At 34.6% G+C, this 26712-nt stretch overlaps 1 protein-coding gene across 4 annotated transcripts in view; it reads left to right on the forward strand.

Annotated features, from left to right (window-relative positions):
* Window positions 1-26712, forward strand: part of BANK1 (B cell scaffold protein with ankyrin repeats 1) — a 321258-nt gene that overhangs the window by 41880 nt on the left and 252666 nt on the right. For all 4 annotated transcript variants that reach the window (XM_059923918.1, XM_059923919.1, XM_059923920.1 and 1 more), the window contains exon 2: window positions 254-652. In XM_059923918.1, coding sequence (XP_059779901.1) covers window positions 254-652 — 399 coding nt within the window. The remainder of the gene's footprint in view (window positions 1-253; window positions 653-26712) is intronic.

Below are 26712 nucleotides of genomic sequence, written 5' to 3' on the forward strand. Positions count from 1 at the left end.
TTCCTAGATTAACATTTGTGCAGTGAGTACCGTGTACCCTTGCACAGAGCATGAACTCTGTGTTGCATCTGAAGGATTACTTTACTCCCATAGGATTCTGATGGGGATAATATGAATTATATTATTGGTCTCTGGTATAAGCAAATTAATATATTCCCTAAAGAGTACATTTAATTCTTTGAAAAATAATAATATAACCTGCTGTTAGCATGTCAAATATATGAAAATTAATTTATTATTTTCTCCTTTCCAGAAAATGCAAAAGACATCATCATGATATATGAAGAAGATGCTGAAGAATGGGCTCTGTACTTGAGAGAAGTTTTTTCACATGTTGTGAAAAGGGAAGCAATCCTGTTATATCGCTTGGAGAATTATTCTCTTCGGGATTTGGAATTGCTAAATTTAAACTCTTACAAGTGTAAACTTTTGATATTATCAAATAGCCTGCTTCAAAACCTATCTTCAAAGAAATGTCAGTTTCTAGAAAACATACTGCATTCGCCAGAAAGTGTGGTTACTCTGCTGTGTGGGATGAAGAGTTCAGATCATCTTTACAAATTATTAAATATCTCCGGAGGCGGATGGGAGATCTCAACTGAGCAGGAGCCTGAAGACTACATCTCTGTAATCAAGAGTATCGTATTCAGAGGTAGTGTTGCCAAACTTTATTTGTTTGTTTTTATTTACTTATTTTTATAATAAAAAATCGGAAGTTTTTTTGAATCAATGAATATCTGATGTTGGGATTAAAAAAAAGAAAAATGAAAGCCAACTTTATTTAATGGTATGTTACACTTTCCTCGAAATGCATGAAGGTTCTTAATTTTTAGCTTTATTCCAGCCAAGGCTTATCAGTTGTTCAAAAAATGGTTTAAAATTATATTTCTTAGGGCAGCCTGTATGAGATCATACTTGGTAGAACAAATATGGTATGCTAGGTTATATGTCAGTTTGGTTCTGGAAACTGATTTCTTAGTTAAGTAGTGAGGCTTGAGTTAATGTTGTCTACCCTAGTATTGGTACCAGTCAGTAGCAGTCCAAGGTTTGAAGGTCTGAGTTATTATAGAACTGTAGAATTTCCCTTGTGCCGATAATTGTATGATATCATTACTGTGGTATGATATACTGTTATTTTCATTAATTTTAAATAACAAATTTCGTTTTAATCATTGAAGCATTACGTTAAAGGGCAGAACACAGGGACCTGTTCATTAATTAATTACAGTTTCATGTCATAGTCAAAACTCTGAAGCTTCCTAGTGTTAAAGCTTCTCCCTCCCCCAGGGCTTCAGCCTTGGTGTGGGAGGGGTGCTGTGCTCAGCTGCTTGCCTGGTTTTCTCACCTTGCCTCTTGCCTTTAACTTCCAGGGTTCCAGCTACAGTTTCCTCTCCCACAGAAAAGAGGTGGGGTTCTTATCTTCTCCTGGCCATGTCACATATGAAGTGCTGGCTCTTTTTCTTGGAGCATGTTTCTGGGCTCTGTGGAAATCCCCTCATTCCCTGGGGGTGTCTCACCTGCAGTTCCTTAATGAGACAAACGTTTCCTCCTCTAAGCTCCTAGCTGTGGTGGTCCACCCCATATAGAGTCTTAATATTAATATTAACAGCTTCTTCATGTGTCTCTTTTGATCAAAGTCACTCAGATATCTCCCTTCTGGCCCTTTCTCACACCTGGCCTACATCTGTCTGTAAAATCATTCGTTTTTCTTCTGTCGTGACAAACTCGGGGCACACAAGCCATTCCCAATAGAGCCACCACCATCCTGCCCTCAGAGCAGCAATGCACCACAGCCTCTTGCCTTTAGTCATTTCCAAGCATGGGTCTAGCATGAGTCTTGGTGTCCTGTAAAGCCAGAGAACACCTGTCAGTCCCAAAGGCTCTGCTGGAAACCCTTGTCCCTCTGCTTGAGGATGATGATATCCCTCAGTCTTCCCTGTGGAGGATGGTGGGACTCACAGCACATCAGCAACTCTCTTTAAAAAATCTTCTCCCTATTCTCCAGCATTCCAGCCTCTTCAAATTCAATACTTCTTAAGCCTTGTTTTGGTTCTCTATTGTTACATAGCAAGTTACCTTAAACTTTAGCACCTTCAGACAATGATGCTATCACAGTGTCTATGGCCGAGGAATCTAGGAGCAGCTTAGCTGGGAGGTTCTGGATCAGGGTATCTCCAGAGGTTGTGGTCAAGCTGTCTGGAGCTATAATCCGCTGAAGCTTCCAGTGTTCACTTGGGGAAGATTTGCTTCCAACAGGAGCTTACATTGTTGTCAAGTTTGTTATTGTTTTTTAACCAACTCTTGGATGAAAGTCGCCTCTAGTAGATTCCTGAGGAAAAGCAATGTTTCTGAAATCTTGCATCTTCCAAAGTGTTTGTCTCTTGTCTTATACTTGAAGTGCAGTTTGACCGAGGACCATGTTGCTCTTCTTTCTTCTAGCATTGTAGAATTTAGGGAATTCTTATTTGCCTGGCAGACTGAAGGATTCTTCATTTATATGTGAAGTCTAGTGACTTCACTAGAGTGTTATCCTTGTGCTGACTGTTCAGGACCGTGTTGCCCAGGGATGTGGTTACTTTTTTGTTTTTATTTTCCTTTCTTTTGGGGGGTCTTTTCCCCAAGATGTAGATTCAGTATTCTTTTATTTCAGGAACAATTTCTTGACTCATATCTTTAAATGTTTGCTCTTTCTTATTATTATGGTTTTCTTTTTCAGGGATTCCTTTTACATGTATGTTGGATTTATTTTTGTCTGTAATACGCTCTACAATTTCTCTCTAATTCTTTTTGATTCTTTATCAATATCCATTTACTTAGCTTGTATTTATCATTTCAATCCTTGCTACTTTCTTGTGCTTTCAGTACTCTCTCTTCCCCTGTATTATTTCAAATTTCTCCTTCATTTTTATGTTGCTTTTACTTTTTTGTGTTGTAACATTTGGTTGAGCCCTGGAAGCTTACAATGCATTTCTTGTTCTTGTCTTACCAACCTCACCTTGACACCCTGTATTTCTGCAGTACATAATTGCTTCAAAAAGGTAATTGCAATGCATTACATTTAAAAAATTCACGGTGAAATGTTTGGTCACAATTTTTCACTTCTTTTATGGCAATATGTTTTTAGTATGTGATTCTTTATGTGTAATTGGTTTTCTCTCTTTCTCTCTCCTAGCATCTTTATATAGATCCTGTGCTGGTCCAGTTTTTCTTTTGTATCGCTGAACAAAGTGAGTTTTTCTTGGTCTAGCTAAGGGAGTTAGAAAATGTGGGTTTTGTTGTTTGTTCTTTTTTTTTCTCCCCCCACAATGAAAGACTTTACTTCTCTGTTTGTTTTCACAGATATAGACTACTTTCTACACATATGTCTTCTCTATATAGTTCCTCATTTAGCCTCACTTTTTCTGCTTTTTGGAACCAAACCACTTCCATAGATGCTTCTACCTGAAACTATTGCATCATGTCTACGGTATAAAAAGGCATGGCCCCTAGCCTTAGTGAAAGCTATGTTTGTTAGTTCTTTTTGAAATCTGATTTTGGAACCATTCTTTTGACCTGGAGGTCTAAGAGTTCACTGTTTACCATTTTCAATAAATAGGACATTTGCATAATTGTTTCTCATTCTCTATGTTTTGGGATGATTTGCAGGAATAAAAAAGGGGAAATGTTGACTCTACACTATAATTTTCAAACTGGCAGTCGTCTAGTTTCCAATCATCTCTGTTATTTTTTATTTTTGTTTAGTATTCCACAAGTACATTGAGTTAGTTTTTTTGGTTGCAAATGAAAAATGTTACAATTGGAAATTATAGACAATTTATTACAGTAAAATGCACATAAGATACAAGTAATTTCATGTTAATTGTCTCCCCTGAAACAGAGGAGCACTAAAAATTTGTGGCAAAATTTTGAGTGATTCTCCACAGCCATCATTTTTATTTCCTTGAAGAATTCAAATTTTATTGGCCATTTAAATTATGATATCACTATTGTGTAAAAATATTGAGGAAATACATTTTATCTTCAAATTGTATTCCTATTGATATTTGATAGGAGAAAATCTTATACATTATGAACAACATGGGACTACTTATGAAGACACTCTTAGCTCTCATCTTCCCATATTCAATTTTTAGACTCTGATTTCTTATAATAATTTAGATGCACCTACAAAATAGAAAATATAACAGTGTTGTGTGGAAAAAAAATCCAAAGATGATAAATTTGTCTGAGCTACAAGCATGCAACCAAAATGTAGACCTATAAGCAATTTGTAAACCATGCATAAAATAACTTTTATGTATAGGTTGTGTCCCTTGACAAAATTGGTATTAATTGCTGTGGTCTATGCAATGATAATTTGTTTTCATAAACAGCTTAAATGTTGTGCTACATTATTTTATGTTTCATATTGCCATTTGTGTTGAATACATTAAGTCTGGGGTTTTAAAAAAATGGGTGAATTAGTATGAAAGATGTGAAATTCAATTTTACTGTCCTTTTCCTACTTCCCCTCTATCCCACAGAGAAATTATTCAAGGAAGAAAGGAAACTTATTATTCAGGAGCATTATATGATATAGGGAATAATAAAAATGCCAGAGAAGTCATGGAAATAATTAAATGTTCTAATATATTCACATAAGAAAGGCAAATCAGAGGAAATTTTATAAAACTTAATGAAAGAGAAAGATATTTTATAATTAATCAAGGCTACAGGAAACTTTTTAATGTTAAAAAATATGAAAAAGATACAGTAATTCATGTTTATTATGAGTATTTTATTTCCTTTGAAGGAATGAAGCTAAATTTCCTGTCTCCTTAATTTGCAGATTGGGAATAATACTAACCTGTATCTGTTTTCACCTTTCTGTGTGTAGAATGGGCAATTTGACCATATTTCTTCCCTTTTTTTGTCTTCTATTTATTTCTTTAATTTTGGATCTTTACCTTGTTTTCTCCTTCTAATCTTTTCACATGTATAGGTTTCATACAGCATAGTTTATATGTAATATAAATTAATCTGATCTCAAATGTATATAAAATCAGCTAACATTTCTGAGTGTTGCCATTGTGTATTTTGTTGTTTATAAATCCTTCCCTTAAAAACAATGTGTACCAGTTCCTGTGATCCCAGCACATCTACTGGGTCTCCTTCCTCCCTTTCTCCTGCTTTCTTCTTATATCTTTTGCCGTTGGACCCTTTCAAGCTCTCTGGTTTATTCTCAACAGTTAACTCAGCTCTCTCCAAGCTTTATTTTATCATATTTTATATGTATATGAAAATATAATATTCATATTTGTCATACTTTCTTCATTGTCAAATTGTAGATGCAGTGGTGTTGGGAAAGCTGCTAATACTTTCATGAAAAACTTTAACATTTTAATTTTGTTTTCGTATTATCAAACCAAGGCTTTGAAATTTTTAACTTCATTAAACATAAAATAAGAATCCTTAAATTAAGAACAGCAATATAACAGTAGAGTTGTTGGAAAAACAAAACAAGAAAAACACCAGCACCACAATGCACTGAAATAAACCACACAGAAGCATTTGTTTTTCTTTCCTCTCATCTGAGCTATGTATTGTTGTAAAAGCTCTGGTTTGTTGGTCAATGAGGTCTCATGGCTTTTCAAATGAAGTCCATCGATTTTACATGGCCTTTCAGCTCCTCAAAAGTATGGCTCTAACATAGATGTCAAGGCCATTTCTTTTTTTTTTTTCCTTTTTATTTTTAATATTTATTTATTTATTTAGTTTTGACTGGGTTGGGTCTTCGTTGCTGCGTGCGGGTTTTCCCTAGTTGCAGTGAGCAGGGGCTACTGTTCATTGCGATGCGCAGGCTTCTCATTGTGGTGGCTTCTCTTGTTGTGGAGCATGGGCTCTAGGCACACAGGCTCAGTAGTTGTGGCATGTAGGCTTCAGTAGTTGTGTCTCGCAGGCTCTAGAGCGCAGGCTCAGTAGTTGGGGTACTTGGGCTTAGTTGCTCTGCGGCACGTGGGATCTTCACGCACCAGGGCTCAAACCCATGTCCCCTGCATTGGCAGGTGGATTCTTAACCACTGCACCTCCAGGGAAGTCCCAGGCCATTTCTGTCATTACCATTAGTATAGGCATGTGCTGTACACTAAGGTAATTGTGTCACCTCCCATTGAACACAATCTCCCATTTCTGCCATTGTTCTTATGCTGCCTTCTTTATGTGGAGTACCTTTACCCATATTTTTAATTGAAATCCTGGCCATCCTTCAAGGTCAGTTGAAAGTCTGCTTTATCAATGAATTCATCTCAGATCCTTTCTGGTTGAAAATATTCTCCTCATCTCCAATTCTATTAAACTTTTATTATTGCTTATTTATGACTCTCCTTATATTCTTTGTAATAATTTTTGACAATTTCTTTTCTTCTCCTTATTACTTCTGTTTCAAAATTTAATGCTGGTAACTTTCTTTCTAAAATATTTCAGCACTTTAAACATCCAAAAAATAACAGAAGAGTACAAATTGTGTTTTTAAGTTCAGGTTTATAAATGTTTACTGGTGCAGTTGGGTTTTCACTTTGTTAATGATGCAAAGGTTTACTGTGGTATTCTTGTCAAGATTACATAATCTGAAATTTGGGAGGGTTCAAGATAGCAGTGTAGGAATATCCTAAACTCATTTTTCCCATGAACCCAACAAATCTACAACTATATATGGAATAATTCCATAAGAAAGGGACCTGAAAACTGGATGAACAGAGCCTCTACAACAAAGGGTAAAAGGACAGTACACTTGGCTCAACAGGGAATATGTCCAAGAAAACTGTTGAACTGTAAGAAACAGAAAACCTGCTCATAAAGGGCTCCCAAACAATGCACTCGACATGAAAACCATTGCAAAAATACCAGATTGAAAAGCCCACTTACTAATGGAGAGGCCATTAGTGGAGTGGAGAGGGTACCCACTTACTAATCTTAAAGCATCTGAAGCATTTGCCAGAGAGGCAGGAGCCAGTTCGGATGCTCCACAGAGACTAAGACACTGGCAGGAGGCTTTTTTTTTTTATCTCAGGCTACCTTTCTAATGCTGGCACTGGTAGGTGCCATTTTTGAATTCTCCTGACCTGTTACCACCAGTGGGCACACCCTGCTGAGAGCCACACCTACCCCTGTGCCTCAGCTTGACCTTAAAGTCAGGCCAGGGCTAGCCCTGCCCACCAGTGTGCTGTAGCAGTGTGGCTCTGCCACAACAAGAAGGTGCACAAAGCCCACACGGGGGCATCCCTTGAGCACCTGGCTCTCTTGGCAAAGAAAGACTGTGTCTAAGCCCCACAGGACGTCTCCTCAATAAGGCCACTCCTTCTAGACTGGGAGAGATAGCTAATTTACCTACTACATAGAAACACAGAGAATTAGACAAAATGAGGAAAAAGAGGAGTATGTTCCAATCAAAAGGACGAGACAAACTTCAAAAAAAGATCTAAATGAGATGAAGATAATGAGATGAAGATAATATTTTATAACGAGCTCAAAGTTATGGTCATAAAGATGCTTACTGAACTGAGGGGAAGATAGGATGAACACAGTGAGAACTTCAACAAAGAGAGAGAAAATACAAGAAAGTACCAAAAAGAAGTTATAACTGAACTGAAAAATAAACTGGAAGGGTTCAACAGTAGACTGGATGAGGTAGAAGAGTGAATCAGCGAGCTGGAAGACAAAACAATGACATTCACCCAGGTAGGGCAGCAAAATGAAAAAAGAATTTTAAAAAGTGAAGATACCTTAAGGGACCTTTGGGACAACATCAAGAAGAATAATATTGATATTTGCATTATAGGAAACCCAGAAGGAGAAGAGAGAGAGAAAGGGCCCAAAAATTTATTTGAAGAAATGGTGGCTGAAACACTTCCCTAATCTGGAGAAGGAAACAGACAACCAGGCCCAGGAAATCCAGAGAGTTTCAAATAAGGGAAATACAAAGGAACTCATACCAAAAGACACATTATAATTAAAATGGTAAAAATTAAGGGTAAAGAGAGAATTCTAAAAGCAGCAAGAGAAAAACAACTTGTTTCATACAAGGGAATCCCATTAGGCTATCAGCAGACTTTTCAGCACAAACTTTACAGGACAGAAGGGAGAATGGCATGACATTCAAAGTGCTGAAAGGAGAAAACTCCCATCCAAGAATTCTCTACCTAGCAATGTTATCATTCAGAATGGAAGGAAAGGTTAAGAGTTTCCCAGATAAACAAAAGCTAAAGGAGTTCATCACCACTAAATGAACCCTATAAGAAATATTAAAGAGACTTCTTTAGGCTGACAAGAAATGGCATTAATTAATAATAAGAAAACATACAAAAATAAAATTCTCACTGGAAAAGGTAAATATAAAATAAAGGTAGTGGATCAATCACATACAAAAAAAAGAATGAGGGTTAAAAGACAAAAGTAGGAAAATTAACTAAATTTACAATAATTAGTTAAGGGATGCATAAAATAAGATGTAAAATGTGTCATCAAAAGTATTAAGTGTGTTGGGATTTGGAAGGCCATTTTTCTTTCAGTAATAAACCATTATCTTGTCACAGTGGGAAAAAAAAGTATTAAGTGTGTGTTGGGGGGGTGGATAAAGAGATAAAGCTTCAGAATGTGTTCAAATTGCAGTTGCTAGCAACTTAAAAAGGCAACTACTTACTTAGAATTTTATACGTGTACCTCACAGTAATAGCAAGGAAAAAACAGTAAATACACAAAAGAAATGACAAAGGAATCTAAGCATAACACTAAAGAAAACTTCCAAACACAAGGAAAGAGAGAAAGAGGAGCAGAAAGGAAGTTAGAGGAACTACACAAACATACAGAAAACAATGAACAAAATGGCAATAAGTACATGCCTATCAATAATTATTTTAAATGTAAATAGACTAAATTTGCCAATCAAAAGACATAGAGTGCTTGAATGGATATAAAAACAAAATTCACCTATATGTTGCCTACACGAGGCTCACTTCAGAAGAAAGGACAGACACATACTAAAAGTGAAGGAATGGAATAAGATAATCCATGCAAATGGAAATGAAAAGAAATCTGCAGTAGCTATATTCATATCAGACAAAATAGACTTTAAAACAGACTGCGATAAAAGATAAAGAAGGGCATTGCATAATGCTAAAGGCATCAATCCAGCAAGAAGATATAATGTTTGTAAATGTATATGCATCCAACAGAGGAGTAGCAAGATATATAAAGCAAATATTAATGGACTTAAAGAGAGAAATTGAAAGAAATACAGTAACAGTAGGGGACTTTCACACTGCACTTACATCAATGGATAGATCATCTAGACAGAAAAAGAAATAAGGAAACACTTTCCTTAAATGACCCATTAGACCAGATTGACTTGATAGATATATATTGAACATTACATTCAAAAGCAGCAGAATTAACATTTTTTTTCAAGAGCACATGGAACATTCTCCAGGATGGATTACATGTTAGGTCACAAAATAAGTTTCAGTAAGTTCAAGAAGAATGAAACCATATCAAGCAGCTTCTCCAATCATAATAGTATGAAACTAGAAATCAATCACAAGAAAAAAAAATGAGAAAAAAAACCCCAAAACCTGGAGATTAAACAACATGCTATTGAACAATCAATGGGTCATCAAAGAAATCAAAGGAGAGATAAAAAATACCTAGAGATAAATGAAAACAGAAATAGAATGTATCAAAATCTGTGGGATACAGCAAAAATGCTTCTAAGAAGGAAGTTTATAGCAATATAGGCCTACATCAGGAAACAAGAAAAATCCCCAATAAACAAGCTAACTTTACACCTAAAAGGAACTAGAAAAGGAGGAACAAATAAAGCCCAAAATTAGTAAAGGGAAGGAAATAATAAATATCAGAGAAATATATTAGAGACAAAAAACAATAGAAAAGATCAACGAAAGTAAGAACTGTTCTTTGAAACAATAAAATCAAAAAATTTTAGGTAGACTAACCAAGAAAAAAAGAGAGAGGACTCAAATAAATAAGATCAGAAATGAAAGAGAAGTTACAGGTGATACCACAGAAATACAAAGGATCATGGGACTACCACAAAAAATTATATGCCAACAAATTGGGCAACCTAAAAGAAATGGATAAATTCCTAGAAACATAAAATCTTTCAAGACTAAGTCATAAAGAATAGAAAATCTGAATAGACTGATTAGTAGTAAGGAGATTGAAACTATTAAAAACAAAAACAAAACAAAAAAAAAAACCCCAGGACCAGACAACTCCACTGGTGAATTCTACAGAACATTCAAAGAAGATTTAATACCTATCCTTTTCAAGCTCTTACAAAAAATTATAGAGGTGAGAAACCTTCAAACCATATTTTACAAAGCCAGCATTACCCTGATACCAAAACCAGACAAGGACACCACAAAAAAAAGAGAAAATTACAGGCCAATATCCTTGATGAACATAGATGCAAAAATTCTCAACAAAACGTTAGCAAGATTAATCCAACAATAAATTAAAAGGATGATACACCATGATCAGAGGGATTTATTCTAGGAATGCAAGGATGGTCCAATATCTGCAAATTAATCAACATGGTACATCACATTAACAAAATGAAGGATAAAATTCATATGATCATTTCAATGTGTACAGAAAAAAATTGACAAAATTCAAAATATATTTATGATAAAAACTCTAAACAAAGTGGGTAGAGAGAGAGCATACCTCAACATAATAAAGGCCATATATGATAAACTTGTAGCTAGCATCATACTCAACAGTGAAAATCTGAAATCTTTTCCTCTAAGATTAGGAACAAGACAGATATGCCTCTTTTGCCACTTTTATTCAACATAGTACTGGAAATTCTAGCCACATATTTAGGCAAGAAAAAGAAATAAAAGTTTTCCAAATCAGAAAGGGAGAAGTAAAACTGTCACTATTTGCAGATGACATAATGCTATATATAGAAAACCCTAAAAACTCCACCAAAAAAATTCTAGAACTAATAAATTAATTCAGTAAATTTGCAGGATACTAAATCAATATACATAGATCTGTGGTGTTTCTATTGACTAATAAAGAAATATCAGAAATAGAAATTAAGAAAGCAATCCCATTTACAGTTGCATCAAAAAGAATAAAATTCCTAGTAATAAATTTAACCAAGAAGGTGAAATACCTGTACACTGAAAACTATAAGACACTGATGAAAGAAATTGGGGAGGACACAAATATATGGAAAAATGTTCTGTACTCATGGATTGAAAGAATTAATATTGTAAAAATGTCCATACTACCCAAAGCAATCTACAGATTCATTGTAATCCCTATCAAAATACCAATGACATATTTCACAGAACTAGAACAAATAATTCGAAAATTTGAATGGAACAACCAAACAACCCAAATAGCTAAAACAATACTGAGAAAGAAGAACAAAGATAGAGGTATCACACTTCCTGATTTCAAGCTATACTACAAAGCTATAGTAATCAAACCAGTGTGATACTGGCACAAAATAGGCACAGATCAATAAAACAGAATTGAGAGCTCAGAAATGAACCTACATATATATGGACAATTAACTTATGGTAAGGAGCAAAGAACATACAATGGAGAAAGATATTATCTTCAATAATTGGTATTGGTAAAACTGGATAACCACATGCAAAAGAATGAAACTATCAATAGATCACTATCTTACACCATACACAAAAGTTAAATAAAATGGATTGGAAACTTGAATATAAGACATGAAACCATAAAATTCCTAGAAGAAAACATAGGCAGTAACATCATTGACATCTGTCTAGACAATGTTTTTTTTCCATTTTTTTTTAACAGATTTATTGGAGTATAATTGCTTTACAATGTTGTGTTAGTTTCTGCTGTATAACAAAGTGAATCAGCTATACATATACATATATCCCCATATCCCCTCCCTCTTGCGTCTCCCTCCCACCCTCCCTATCCCACCCCTCTAGGTGGTCACAAAGCACCAAGCTGATCTCCCTGTGCCATGTGGCTGCTTCCCACTAGCTATGTTTTATGCATCTGACTCTATAAAGGCAAGGGAAACAAAAGCAAAAATAAGTAGGATTACATCAAATTAAAACACTTCTGCACAGTGAAGGAAACCATCATCAGAACTAAAAGGCAGCCTATTAAATGGGATAAGATAATTGTAAATTATATATCCAAAGAGGGATTAATATCCAAAATATATAAAGTAACCATACAAGTCAATAAAAATACAAATAACTCAATTAAAAATGGGCAGAGGATCTGGATAGACGTTATTCCCAAAAAGACATACTGATGGCCAACAGGCACTTGAAAAGTTGTTCAACATCCCTAACTATTTGGAAAATGCAAATCAAAACCACAATGATATATTACCTAACACCTGTTAGAATGTCTATTATCAAAAAGACAAGAAATAACAAATGTTGTAGATGTGGAGAAAATGGAACTCTTGTACACTGTTGGTGGGACTGTTAATTGGTGCAGCCAGTATAAAAAACAGTATAGAGATTCCTCAAAAAGTTAACAACAGAACTGCCATCTGACCCACCTGTTCCACTTCTGGATTTTTATCCAAAAAATACAGAAACACTAATTGAAAGATACATTCACCCATATGTTCATTAAAGCATTTTTTACAATAGCTAAGATATGGAAACAACCTAAGTGTCCATCTGTGCATGAGTGGATAAAGAAGATGTGGTATATTCACAATGGAATACTACTCAGCCATAAAAAGGAGTGAAATTCTGCCATTTGTAACAACATGGGTGGACTTGAAGGTGTTAAGCTAAGTGAAATCAATCAAACAGAGAAAAACAAATACCACATGATCTCAATCATATGGAATCTAAAATAAAAACCTAACAAAATAAATCCAAAACAAACTTGTAGATACAGAGATCAGATTAGTGGTTACCAAAGGGGAAGAGAGGGTTGGAGGTAGGTGAAAGTCAACTGTATGGTGGTGGATGGTAACTGGACTTGCTGTGGTGATCACTTTGTGGTGTATACACATCATGTTATAATGCTGTACACCCGGAACTTATATAATAATAAAAAAACTGAATCTAATCATAAGGAAATATCAGACAAGCTCAAACTAAAGGGAATTCCACAAGATTATTTCTTTGTACTCTTAAAAATATTAAGTTCAAGTACCTAGGAATAAACCTACCTAAGGAGGCAAAAGACCTGTACTAAGGAAACTATAAGATACTGATGAAAGAAATCAAAGATGACACAAACAGATGGAGAGATATACCATGTTCTTGGGTTGGAAGAATCAATATTGTCAAAATGATTATACTACCCAAAGTAATCTACAGAGTCAATGCAATCCTTATCTAATTACCAAAACCATTTTTCACAGAATTAGAGCAAAAAATTTTACAATTAGTGTGGAAACACGAAAGACCCCAAATAGCCAAAGCAATCTTGAGAAAGAAAAGCAGAGCTGGAGGAACCAGGCTTCCTGACTTCAGACTATACTAGAAAGCTACAGTAATCAAAACAGTATGGTACTGGCACAAAAACAGAAATATAGATCAATGGAACATGATAGAAACTCCAGAGATAAACCCATGTAATTATGGTCACCTAATCTATGACAAAGGAGGCAAGGATATACAATGGAGAAAAGACAGTCTCTTCAATAAGTTGTGCTGAGAAAACTGGAGAGCTACATGTTAAAGAATGAAATTAGAACATTCTCTAACACTGTACACAAAAATAAACTCAAAATGTATTAAAGATCTAAATGAAGGACCAGACACCGTAAAACTCTTAGAGGAAAACATAGGCAGAACATTCTTTGACAAAAATCGCAGCAAGATCTTTTTTGATCCGCTTCCTAGAGTAATGAAAACAGAAACAAAAATAAACAAATGGGACCTAATTAAACTTAAAAGCTTTTGCACAGCAAAGGAAACCATAAACAAAATGAAAAGACAATCCACAGAATGGGAGAAAATACTTACAAATGAAACAACCAACAAGGGATTAATCTCCAAAATATATAATGCAAACAGCTCATGCAGCTCAATATCAAAAAAACAAACAACCCAATCAAAAACTGGGTGGAAGATCTAAATAGACATTTCTCCAAAGAAGACATACAGATGGCCAAAAGCACATGAAAAGATGCTCAATATCACTAATTATCAGAGAAATGCAAATCTAAACTACAATAAGGTATCAGCTCACCCGAGTCAGAATGACCATCATCAAAAGGTCTACAAACAGTAAGTGTTGGAGAGAGTGTGGAGAAAAGGGAACCCTCCTACACTGTTGGTGGGAATGTAAGTTGGTACAGCCACTATGGAGAACAGTATGGAGGTTCCTTAAAAAACTAAAAACAGAGCTACCATATGATCCGGCAATCCCATTCCTGAGTGTATAGCTGGAGAAAACCATAATTCTAAAAGATACATGCACCCCAATGTTCGTTGCAGCACTATTTACAATATCCAAGACATGGAAGCAACCTAAATGTCCATCGACAGAGGAACGGCTAAAGAAGATGTGGTACATATATACAGTGGAATATTACTCAGCTATAAAAAATAACGAAATAATGCCATTTGCAGTAATGTGAATGGACCTAGAGATTGTCTTAGTGAAGTAAGTAAGTCAGACAGAGAAAGACAAATCATATGATATCGCTTATATGTGAAATCTAAAAAAATGGTACAAATGAACTTATTTACAAAACAGAAATAGAGCCACAGATGTAGAAAACAAACTTATGATTACCAAGGGGGAAAGAGGGGAGAGGGATAAATTGGGAGATTGGGACTGACATATACACACTACTATAAATAAAATAGATAACTAATAACCTACTGTATAACTTAGGGAACTCTACTCAATACACTGTAATGACCTATATGGGAAAAGAATCTAAAAAAGAGTGGATATATGTATATGTATAACTGATTCACTTTGCTGTACAGCAGAAACTAACAAATCATTGTAAATCAACCATTCTCCAATGAAAATGAATTAAAAAAAACCTAAAGGATGAGTTATTGTTCCAGATGAAAGGAATCTAAAGTTACATGAAAACTATATACAGTGCATAATCCTGACTTGAATGCCGAACTAGGAAATAAGGAAATTAATAAGACAATTGATGAAATTTGATTATGGACTATATATTAGATAGCAGCATTGCACAATGTTCAATTCTCAGAGTTTTAAATTGTTAGATGATATGCAAGAGAATATCCCTGTTTTTAGGAAATACACATTGAAATGTTTAGGAGTAATGGGGTGTGATGTCAACTGTCATGCATACACACAACACACACACACATACATACACACATAGACAAAAACATCTATTTACAAGGACATGTATGTATACAAATGTGTGTGTATGATTATTGGCTAAATATCCTGAGTTATCTCCTACACATACCTGTAGCTCTAAGAGATGAACAAAAAGCAAAGTAAGCACATGCTTGTGATATGTGCTGATAGTTGTGCGTATTTGAGAGGTGGTGGCTTTTGAAGGAGGACGTAGTTCAGTGCATGCACTGTGACGCTAGACCTAATACCCTGTGGCTGGCATTCATGGAGCCTCCAAATGTCTATTTTGTATGTAATAATATAGCCATTCTTACCGTGGGATGGGGGAGGGGGGTCACTGGCATGAGAAGTCATGTTCACTCTGTATTGTTTACTGATTTTTTTCTTCCACATAATATTTTAGCCCTTTATGTCAAGTACCATGTCTTATGTCTTATACTCTGGTTTATTGTGTATTGTGTTTCTTAGTTGAGTAGTTCAAAATCATAAGATGAAGATTAAGAATCATAAACTCATACTGAGTTTCTCCCCCAGATTTCCTGCGTTAGGGTGAATGTTTAAAGGAAAAACTTATTATTTTCCATTAAACAAATGTTAAATAAATATATTTCCCACAGAAACCCTATTACTTGCCTTTGAGCCTAGAATAGTAGGCATAGCTAAGAGCTGACTTAATTAATAATACTTTCCACCTGATATTATTGTGATGCTTCAATTATTTAATACATTTAAAGCACTTACAAGAGTTCCTCGCAGAGAATCCATGCTCAATAAATATAAGCTAGTTTTATTACTTTTCTGTCTATACATTAATTTAGAGGAAGGGAGGGAGGGAGGGAGAAATGGACGGAGAAAGGACAAAAGAGGAGAGGGGAAATAAGGGAGGAGGAGGAGAGGGGAGGAAGCATCTGAGAGTGGGGGAGAGATGCAGAAGGAGAGAGACGGGTACTCTAGGACTGCAGATAGAGGCCAAGGTGTTATTGATTGGGCAAGTAAGAGAAATCAGAGCTGTGAATGGAAAGCTCAAGGTTGAAAGAATATCAAGGAAAGAAGTGAGTCAAATACCAGGTAAACAGTAAAAAATCTAGGAGAGGTTAGAGTTCAGGAAACAGAAAACAGGTGGGAATTGAAGTAGGATGAAATAGGAAAAAGAGAATTGATTTAAGTCACCAAAGCTGATAACAAAGAATAGCTTCATTTATTTTGTAATTTACACCTACTCCTTGGGTAGGCCCAAGCCAATCAGCAGGTGAGGGCCTGAAGGCTTTGGACCTGCTCAGAAGAATTACCTTCAGGGAGGAAGGAGGAGATTGGAGAGAAATGACGTTTCTGTTTCTGTAACTGGTCAGTTAGATAACAGCTTGTTTTTCTCACTAGCTAGATGTGGTAAATATGGACAAAAAGATATATACGTTAAAAGCAAGCAGGAAGTCTGTTTTCTAGTGGTTCTAGTTGTTCATTTTCACAATTTGATGTGTTTGGGCTTTCTGTAATAAGATGAACGGATTAGAACCACACTCCTCCTAGTTTATATTGTTTGTAGTTTTCAAAGTTTAACTTTTTTTGGTAAGAACTTACAAATGTTAAGTGTACTGGTTTTATGAAGTAAAGGAAGTCTTCTCAAATTGTTGCATTAAGTGAAGGGAGCCTTCCTACCTTGTTCCAACTTTGTGTACTAGCAAGAGAAATAAATACGCATCATTATTCACTGTGTGGGTCTCTGTACATCTCCATCATATTCTTCAGAGTAGTGGGGAGGGGGCTGGCCAAAACTTCAGATACCTGGGTCCCTCTAGTTCTAGTGAGTAAAATCTCTGGGAGTGAGTTGTGAAGAGCAAGTAGCAGAGGCCATGGAAATAAACAGTAAATGAGTGCCCCTGTGGCTAGTGCACTCCGAAGCTTAAGAACGACTGATCTGGACTAATTGTCTCATGAATATAATCCTTGTTGATGGATAATTAAGTATCACTCAAAGAATTAGAAATAGTGGCTTTGTGGATTTTAAATCAGTAACTCTCCTCTGTTGTTTGAAATAGTTGGAATGCACCTTAATTTATCTATCAGTTTTATTATCCACATAAATTGTGACTATAGAGGTTTTTGGTTTTGGTTTTGTTCAATTAATGTGATTGCAAGTGTTGTTCTATGAACATTTTTTGCACAGGTGTTAGCTTGGGGGCATAGGTCCAGGAAGAAAGTTGTGGTCACAGGGTTTGTGCATATAAAAGTTAATGCAAATTGTCTCCCCAAGGCAGTTGTACCAACTTACTTGATAGCAGTATAAGTCCTCGATGCTTCCCATCCTCTTCAATATTTGGTACGCTCAGAATTTTTAGTTTCCAATTTAGTGGATGTGAAAGTGTATTTTATCATAGATTTAACTTGCATTTCCTGGTTACTAGTGAGCATTTTCTCATATATTTACACATTTATATTTTCATATACTTCAGTCTCTAATTTTGTTCTATGAAATGCTTCCTCATGTCTTTTACTCACTTTGTCTTTTGGTTTATTGGATACTTTGAAAATATTTGGTTATATAGCTTACGAATATCTTCTCAGAGTTTGAGTTTGTGGCTTAAGTTTTTAACTTTAATAGTTTTGATAAACAAGTTCTTAATATAGTTAAGTGTATAAATATTTTTCTTTTAGCATACTATTTATTATATCCTAAGAAATCTTTGCCTCTTAGATCATACAGATATCTTCTAAAAATTGGAAACTTTTGACTTTCTCATTAAATCTGACATCCATCTCCATCTGGAATTAATTCTGTGTGCAATGTGAGGTTGGACTCCAGATTATTTTTTCCATTGTGAATTAATTACCTGTTCTTTGAATGTTTCAGTTGAATATATTTGAGTATTGCAGTCATTCAGGTTTTCTATTTGAGTCATTTTTGTTGTTTTATTTTTGTAAGAATTTGCTGATTTCACTTGTTTTCAAACTTTACCATTATAAAATTGTTCATAACATTCCTTTATTTTTAGTGTCTGCTCTATATAAAATTGTGTGCTCTCTTTATTTCGAAGATCATTTATTTCTGTCTCCTTTTGTTTTATATCAGTTAATCTTCCCAGAAGTTTGTCAATTTCATTTGTTCTTTCAAAGGACAACCTTTTAAATTTAAAATATTATTTTCTATTATATATTTTTCTATTTTAGTTATTTTTTATATTATATTTAATATTTCTTTTTTCTACTTTCTCTCAATTTTTAGAATACTTAGCTCATGGATGTGTAACCTTTATGTTTTTCTATGATAAACATTTAAGGCTATAATTTCTCTCCAAGTACTTCTTCATCTATACCCAACAAGTTCTTACAATGCTTTTCATTACTATTCAGTTCCATATGTTTTCTAATTTTATTTTGATTTCTTCTTTAGAAGTATTATAAATAAACAGAAGTACGAGCTTTAATTTATCTTCTTGTCATTTATTTCTAAATTTTGTTGTGTGATCAGAGAATGTGGTCTCTATTATTCAGGTAATTTGAAATTTATTGAGTTCTGTTTATGGCCTGGTATTTGACTAATTTTTTAAAAAGTTCCATGTGTGCTTGAAAAGAATGCTTATCTCTATATTTGGTATGCACTGTAATTTATGGCCATTAGACCAAACTTGTTATCTATATGGTATAGCTTCTTACATTCTTTTATTTTGTGCTATCTTTATACCTGTGCTCTGTCTTTATATATTAGGTGTATATTTTATAAATGGTGCCTAGCTGGATTTTAAAAATTCAGTCTTAGAATCTTAGTCTTTTAATGTATAACAATAAATTTATATTTATTGTGATACCTAATGATATGGATTCAATTCTACCATCTTATTCATTGCTTTCTATTTGTTCCATTTTTTCATGTTTCTCTTTTCTTTCATCTTTTTTTGCCCTTTTTTGGCTTGAGTCCCTCCCCATTCCATTTGCATGCTACTTTATTCTTTCAGTGATATTCTAGAAATTTAAAGATGTATACTTTACAATTAAGTTATTTTTTTAAATTAATTTTTATTGGAGTATAGTTGCTTTACAGTGTTGTGTTAGTTTCTGCTGTACAGCAAAGTGAATCAACTATATGTATACATATATCCCCTCTTTTTTGGATTTCCTTACCATTTAGGTCACCACAGAGAATTAAGTTATTATTAATAATTATTTTTAACTACTAACTATTGTCTTTATTATCTTTCTTTTCCACTGAAAAATAAAAGCACCATTTGTAATGTTCTAACTGTAATCATCTCCATTTCCAGCTTTTCAGGATAATTATTCTTTCTTAGTTTTTTCCACATTTTTGATGTTTATAGAATCAATATTTGTTTAACTTGAACCATCGATTTACAATTTTCTTTCTATGCCATTATTTCTTGCATCTTAAACTATCTTCCTGGTATCATTTTTCCCCCCATAAAGTATATCTTTAAAGCTTCTCTTTAGTGAGCTCTGTTGGCAATAAACCATCTCAATTTCAATTTGTGCAAAAATGTCAGATTTGCATCATTATTGAAGATAGTCTCACTGGATATAGAAGTTCAGTTATTTTCTGTCAGTTCCTGAAAATATTATTCTACTCTCATTTCACATCCATTTTGCTGTTAAGAAGTTGGTTAACAACTGTTCTTCTGTAGGCAATCTATTTTTCTTAATAGCCAACTGTTAAAACCTTCTTGTTGTATTTGGGTTTCTTCAGTTTTATACTGATGTGTCTAGATAATACCATTTTTATTTATCCTGTATGTACTTATTTGAGCTTCTTAGATCTGAGATTCTCTGTCTCATCATAATCTGATAAAGCCTTTACACCTTCAAGTATCTTCCCTCTTCTCCATTCCTCCAGTTATCTCCTGCAACCTGATTAAGCACACGTATGACCTTCTCATTCTCTGTGTGTCTCTTCACCACCCTTTCACATCTGCCCTCACTCTGTTCCTCTTGCTTCATTCTACTTAATTTCTTCAAATTTATCCTTTGGATAACAGATTCTTCAGCTGTTTCTCATCTGCCTTTGAAAATCTTCATTGAGTTTTTAATTTCAGTTATTATATGCCATTACATTTTTCATTTCTTAGAGTTCCATTTGGGTGTTTGATCACAGCCTGGCCCATATTAATAGTCTTTGATTTCTTTACAGCCTCATTTTCTTTTTAAAATTTCTTTTATTAACACTTTTTTTTTTTTCTAAAAATAGTAATATGTGGATTGCTGGCCTGGTTCCCTAAGACTTTTCTTCTTTAAATATTTTTTTCATTGTAATTGTTGTAACATGGAACTTTATCTATATAAATCCACTGAGCCCTGATTTTAATGTATTTTGCTAAAAAAAAAAAAAAAGATTTAGGTCTGTTTCTGCCAGGAAGTTGTATTTCCACCTGGGATTACTTTAAACTAAATTTTTGGCTTGCAGTTTTTTGGCAGTTTTTAAGGTAGACTCTATCCAGGTCCTAAACCCACGTGAATGCTCTTAGTTTGGAAAATTTCAAGAAACAATATTTCTACTTTTCTATTCCACCCAGGACCAAGGCTGAAAAAGAAAATTGAGTGTCTCAATTTACAAGAAGATTCCTGGTCTGATCTCTTTCTTTCCTCATGCCTTGACTTTGTCTCCTTTGCAATGAGTATGGTGCTCCTTAGAGCACAGTACCGCAGGGATCAGCAGAAAAACTCAGAGAAAATATGGGTTCCTGTGTATTCCCTTAACACTATGAATTTGTGCCTATTTATTGTTTTGGCCTCTGAGAAATTTTCTTATCTTACATTCCGCCATTCATGAATGAAAGATTGTTATTATTAATATTATTACTTGAAGTATTTGAAGTAGGTTTGGCATACAGGGGTTGATAGAGAATGAATCTCTAATCTGTTATATCTCTGTAAACAGATTACTAGAAACACTATTTAAAATTGGAAAAAAAATTATCAGTTACAAGTATAACAAGGAGTGTGAACAATTAGAAATTTCAACTAAGATTTCTGCCATGCATCTTGAGACATGGCCTCCAGGAGCCTTTGAACCAAACCCCTAAAACTGCCTTTTTTCCTTGGTTTACCTTTACATGTTTCATTTTCATTGTCAAAATCCACCCATGAAATAAAAAATCTGTAAAGCTTCAGTGGATCAGTAGTGAGAAAATTTTAGACATTCCAATTTAAGTGGAAAAACATGTTCTTAGTGATTCTAAAAGGCTGTAAATAAAAATTATTTTTAAAAACTCCAGTGAAACAGGAAGTTATACTTAAATATGTGAGATAGGGATTCCTTAGAAACAGTTGAGATTTAATCAGTTTTCAAAATAAACCATACAAGGTTCTTTAACTGAAAAGTAAAAAAATATTTTAATAAATAATGACTGTGTTCTACTTTTCCCATCATATGCCAGTTACCAAAGATAATAAGTAGGCACATATCATTATAGAAAAGATGTGATTTAATTAATTTTCATGTTTTGTTGGCATGCATGACCCTGGATTAGGTGTTTGAATTCAGAGTCATATCAAAGAAAAGACTAATTTTTTATAGTGGACTTCATGGTGTAAGAAAACTTACTGATTTATGTTTACAATAACAGCAAATTAGAAATAAGTTTGGTATGGAACATTAATTAAATTGAAACATTTGAATTATGGTTCCTTTGCAAATTCATACTCTGGGGATACCTTTTGTGGGAGCTTCTTTTATTAGAAACTATGGTGTTCTGTATTCCCAGTAATAAACCCCCTGGAAAAGATGTCCATTAACTGTGCTTCTGTGTGCTGGCCTTTGGTCAGATGTGGTTAGGGAAAATGTGGCATAAAATCTACTTTTGGCTTTACTGGATGTTCTTCCTTCTAATGCCTTCTCCTTCAATTTAGTGAGTCATAAAGGGGTTGGGACAGGAGAGGCCATATTATGGAATAAAAGCATAGCCGAAAAAGAATGTTGTAGATAAATCCATCAACCTTAGATTATGTTGGTTACATAAATAGTAACAATGAAGTTCATTACCTCAGTCCATTACAACTTTTCAGTCAATTGCAATGATCAGAAAATGTAAACCTTATATAGGGTGATTGTTTTTCAGCCATTTAATCGCCTCATTCAGATCATTTCTGATCAGGTTTATTGTTGTATAATTGCTTACTAGCTTAGAAAGAAAGCCTTTGAGTAACTCTTGCTACTCACATATGTATAATAATGTCTGTTACTCATAAATATAGGGTGATAAAAATGACTCGAGAAAAACCCAATTACTTGTTTTTATTTATTTAAACTCTTCCATTTGGGGAGTATGTGACAAGATGGACAAGTACTTTGAGGCTAGTGAAAATCTATTTCACTGAGAAAACTCCATGTAGCTCTGAATGACAATAATTCATGTGTCTGTGTTCTTGTGTAATGAGGCTGGAGAGACCGCCTGAGCTAGATGCAGTCTGAACGGCTTTCTCGTGCTTCTGTGGAGTTTGAATTTTAACTGCTAGGCACTGTTTTCAAATCCCTTTCAAATGTGGATAAGATATAACCAGACTAGGGTGTTAGAAGAATTATTCTGGCAGTGTGGTATACAGATAATAGCTACAATGACTAGACAAGAAGATACTGTTATGGTATAGGAGAGAAATGATGAGGGCCTGAATTAAGGAATTAATGGGGATATGGATCCGAGAGGACAAATTAAGACGCTACTTAAAGGATAAAATAAACACGTCTTAAGGACAAATTGGATGTACAGACATTTGAGCGACAGTAGGAAGGTGAGGGTATTGCTCAGATTTCTGTCCTTGGCCCTTTTAGCTCTCCCCAAATGTGGCTTAAAACATTTTCTCTAAGCTAAGGACATATATGTATGTATGTATGTATATATATATATATATATATATATATATATGTATATATATAAAATTCTAGGCTAGAGATTCTTAAACTTTTAGTTCTCAAGAAACTTTATATTCTTTGATAACCCCAAAGAGCTTTTGTTTATGTAAGTTAAATTCATTGAGTTTTATTATGTCAGAAATTAAAATGTAGAATTAAGAATACAGATTCATTTTAAAATAATAAATTCATTACATGTTAACATAAATAACATTTCTATGTAAAATATTTTGAAAAAAATTAATGAGAGAAGTGGCATTGCTTTACATTTTTGCAAAATTCTAATGTCTAGTTTAATAGAAGTCATTTAGTTTATCATGCTGGCTTTGGCAACGTGCCGTATTTGAAAAAAATTGACTCACTCCAATTTTTAGTTAGAAAAGAGAGGAGTTATTATTCTTTAATACTACACTCAAACTTGGCAAGTGATAGTTTCTTAAAGCTTAGTTGCAATGTGGAATCTAAAAATCTTATCAGTGGACTTTTGTACTCTGTTGAATGTACTCAGTTCTTTGGCCTGTCTTGCACCTTAAATGCCTCTTGTATCCATGCATGATTTTGTAACATTATACACTGGTCACGTAGAAAATATTGATTTACTTAGCTACAGATCTTCTAAGTATTGGCATATTTCATTATAAAGTATCCCTAAATCACATCCATTAATATCACCATTGATCTAATCAGAAGAGTATTAAGTATTGGGAAGCTCTCAAGTTCATGGTGTGGACATAAGTTTGCTAATGTTCAATTTTTTGCTTGAAGTACAAATTTTTTGCTCGAAGTACAAATTTCTCATTGCCAACCATATTGTCAATGAGTTTTCCTTGAAGTGACAAGTTCACTTCGTTCACTTTCAAAAAAATGTCTGCTAGTGGTCAAGTCTGGATAACCATTGTTTGTCTGTTAGTTGTTCTTTCAAGTACAACCATTGTTTCATTGGGAAGAAGGAGGAGCCTATTGACTTTTTTAGCAGCAAATCAAATCACACAGACACTTTTCCTTGAGATAACTACTGAACTTCAATATGTAGCAGAAGTGCAGTATACATTTTGCCGCACAGAATTTTAAAAAGACATGTACTGGACTTTCCCTTCTCACCAAATGGAGTAATTAGGATCCAGTATGGCTAAACAAAATGGACAACATATATGAAACAACCATTTTCAGATATTGGATGTGAGGCCGTTCCGGAATATCAACGCTGAGAGGGGAAACAGGAAGGTGAGTCCTATAATTGCTCCAGCTTACTACCTGGAGAAAGTTTCCAGGCCACAACAGGGGAAGGGGTAACCCAGGTGGAGTCACTGGTTTCCTAGAGTTCAGGAGATGGAGGTGGGAGTACAGGTAGGCTGAGGCATCTCGAGTTCACCAGGCAGGGTACTGAAGTGTAGAGAGCTGCGCAGAGAGGAGCTTTGGAGAGCTGCAGAGGACAGAAGCTGCTTGAGTCTTCAGCTGAATACTAATCAGGCCATGCCTGCAAGGAAACTACTCAAGACTGAAGAAAGAACCATCCTGAGGAAGCAGAGGAACCTCTCAGGAGTTCACTCAGATCTGGGAATTGCTTGTGTATCCACCACCAAGAGTGGAAAAACCTTATAGTCCAAGAAACATCAGGGAGGACACTTAGCAAGGTATTGCCTGGCCAGTGAGGGCAAAATCAGCCCTAAATGAAAGACTGTTCTGGTCATGCCTAACAAAATTTAAAAACAAATCTTAAAATATCAAACTGTTTTCAAGTAATGTAGCTGCATCCTAGAACAAAGTTCAAGTATATCTATAGGAATACAGCACCCAAGAAGATAAAGTTCATAATGTCCAAGAGCAAATGAAAAATTATCTGGCATGCAAGGAAGCAGGGAAGCTTTATGCGTAATCAGTAGACAAATCAATAATAAAGGACTTCTATGTAGAATATATAGAGAACTCTTAAAACACAGTAATGAGAAAACAAACAATCCAATGGAAAAACTGGGCAAAAGATTTAAGTGGATACTTGACTAAAAGAGATATCAGGATTGCAAGCAAGCACATTAAAAGATATTCAATGTCATTAGTCACTGTGGCACAAACCACACAACTATTTTCCAAAGTGGTTTTACCATTTTCCGTTCCCGCCAGCGGTGCTGAGGGTTCCAGTTGCTCACCACCCTTACCAACGCTTAGTCAGTCTTTTCAATTTCAGCCATTCTGATCGTTGTGTTGTGGTATCTTACTGTTTTTTTTTTTCTTATACAAAATGAACATTTATTGTAAGAACAAGTGCATGGTGGTTAATAGCACCATTTGGTGCCACTGCCTTTATTATTCATGCTTAGGCAACAGTTGTCTTACTCTCCATTACTTTTGCACCATCTTAGGCAAACTATATCTTAGTATTATTATGAAAATTGTTTTGACCTCATGGACCCCTTGAATCACGGTTCTAGTCTGCACTTTTCACCCAGACTTCACATTGTTAATATATGCTCCATCTTCAGATTTGCTAAAATCAATATTTTCTTCTGCCTTCTCAACAACAACAAAAACTTTAGCCCTATTCATGTGTTTCCTATCCTAGTTAAAAGCATCACTACTACCCCTAACACCCCAGGGCTATCACAGAGCCCTCTCTTTCTCCCACATTCAATGAACTTCTCTGTCTCAGAAATGTCTTTGCTTTCCCATTCTCCATCCCCATCGGCCTGGATGATCATCTTCTCTTTTACAGTCTGCTGCTGCTGGTGGCCTGTCTCCTCACTGTCTTTCTAGATTTCACACTTCATTATGGGGCTCTACAATGCCTATAGAATAAAGTCAGAATGCCTTAGAGTAGCTGACAAGGTTGCTCAAAATCCTATATTATGTAAATTTTTAAAAATTAACAGCATGATTTAAAACAGCGACACTGGCCACTAATTTAGACAATAATTAATTCTAACAGTAAATGTGTAATGATAACAGTACGTTTAGGACAAAGGCCAGTAGAACTGTTTTTGTACTTCTAGAATGTATTAAAGTTTGAAAAATTATTAGCTGCCAACCTTTAGATTCAAGGATTGGATAGCTGCTTTTTTTCTTTCTCTAAGAAACTAATAATTCATTATAACTTCAGAATTCCAATTAAAATGATGGATTGTTTGAAAAGTACACTACTCAAAAAGTCTGAATTATAAATGTGAGTTCAGGTATGTGATGCTTTACACAAAGGTTTTATTTTGTCCCAAAGAGCTTCTGTGACTTGCATGATTTAATAAAGCAGCTCAAATTATTTCTGAGGCTGCAGAGACTAAGGTCTCAAAGTGTTTTCCTCAATTTATGATACATATTGAACTTCTCTTTGAAGAAGTTAATCTTTTTTATTTTAATCAATTTATCTTTTTGAATTCTATTTTTCATTATTATATTATACTTTGTTTGCTAAATATCATTTTTTGTCATTCTTATATATATTGAAGAATGAAGCTCAAACAGCAAATTGTTAGTAGAAGCTTATTAGTCTTAGACCCTAGAGTGTAATTACAAGTTATTTATTGCTAATGAGATAA

Source organism: Balaenoptera ricei, chromosome 5 (genome assembly GCF_028023285.1).
Source record: "Balaenoptera ricei isolate mBalRic1 chromosome 5, mBalRic1.hap2, whole genome shotgun sequence".
NCBI lineage: Eukaryota > Metazoa > Chordata > Mammalia > Artiodactyla > Balaenopteridae > Balaenoptera > Balaenoptera ricei.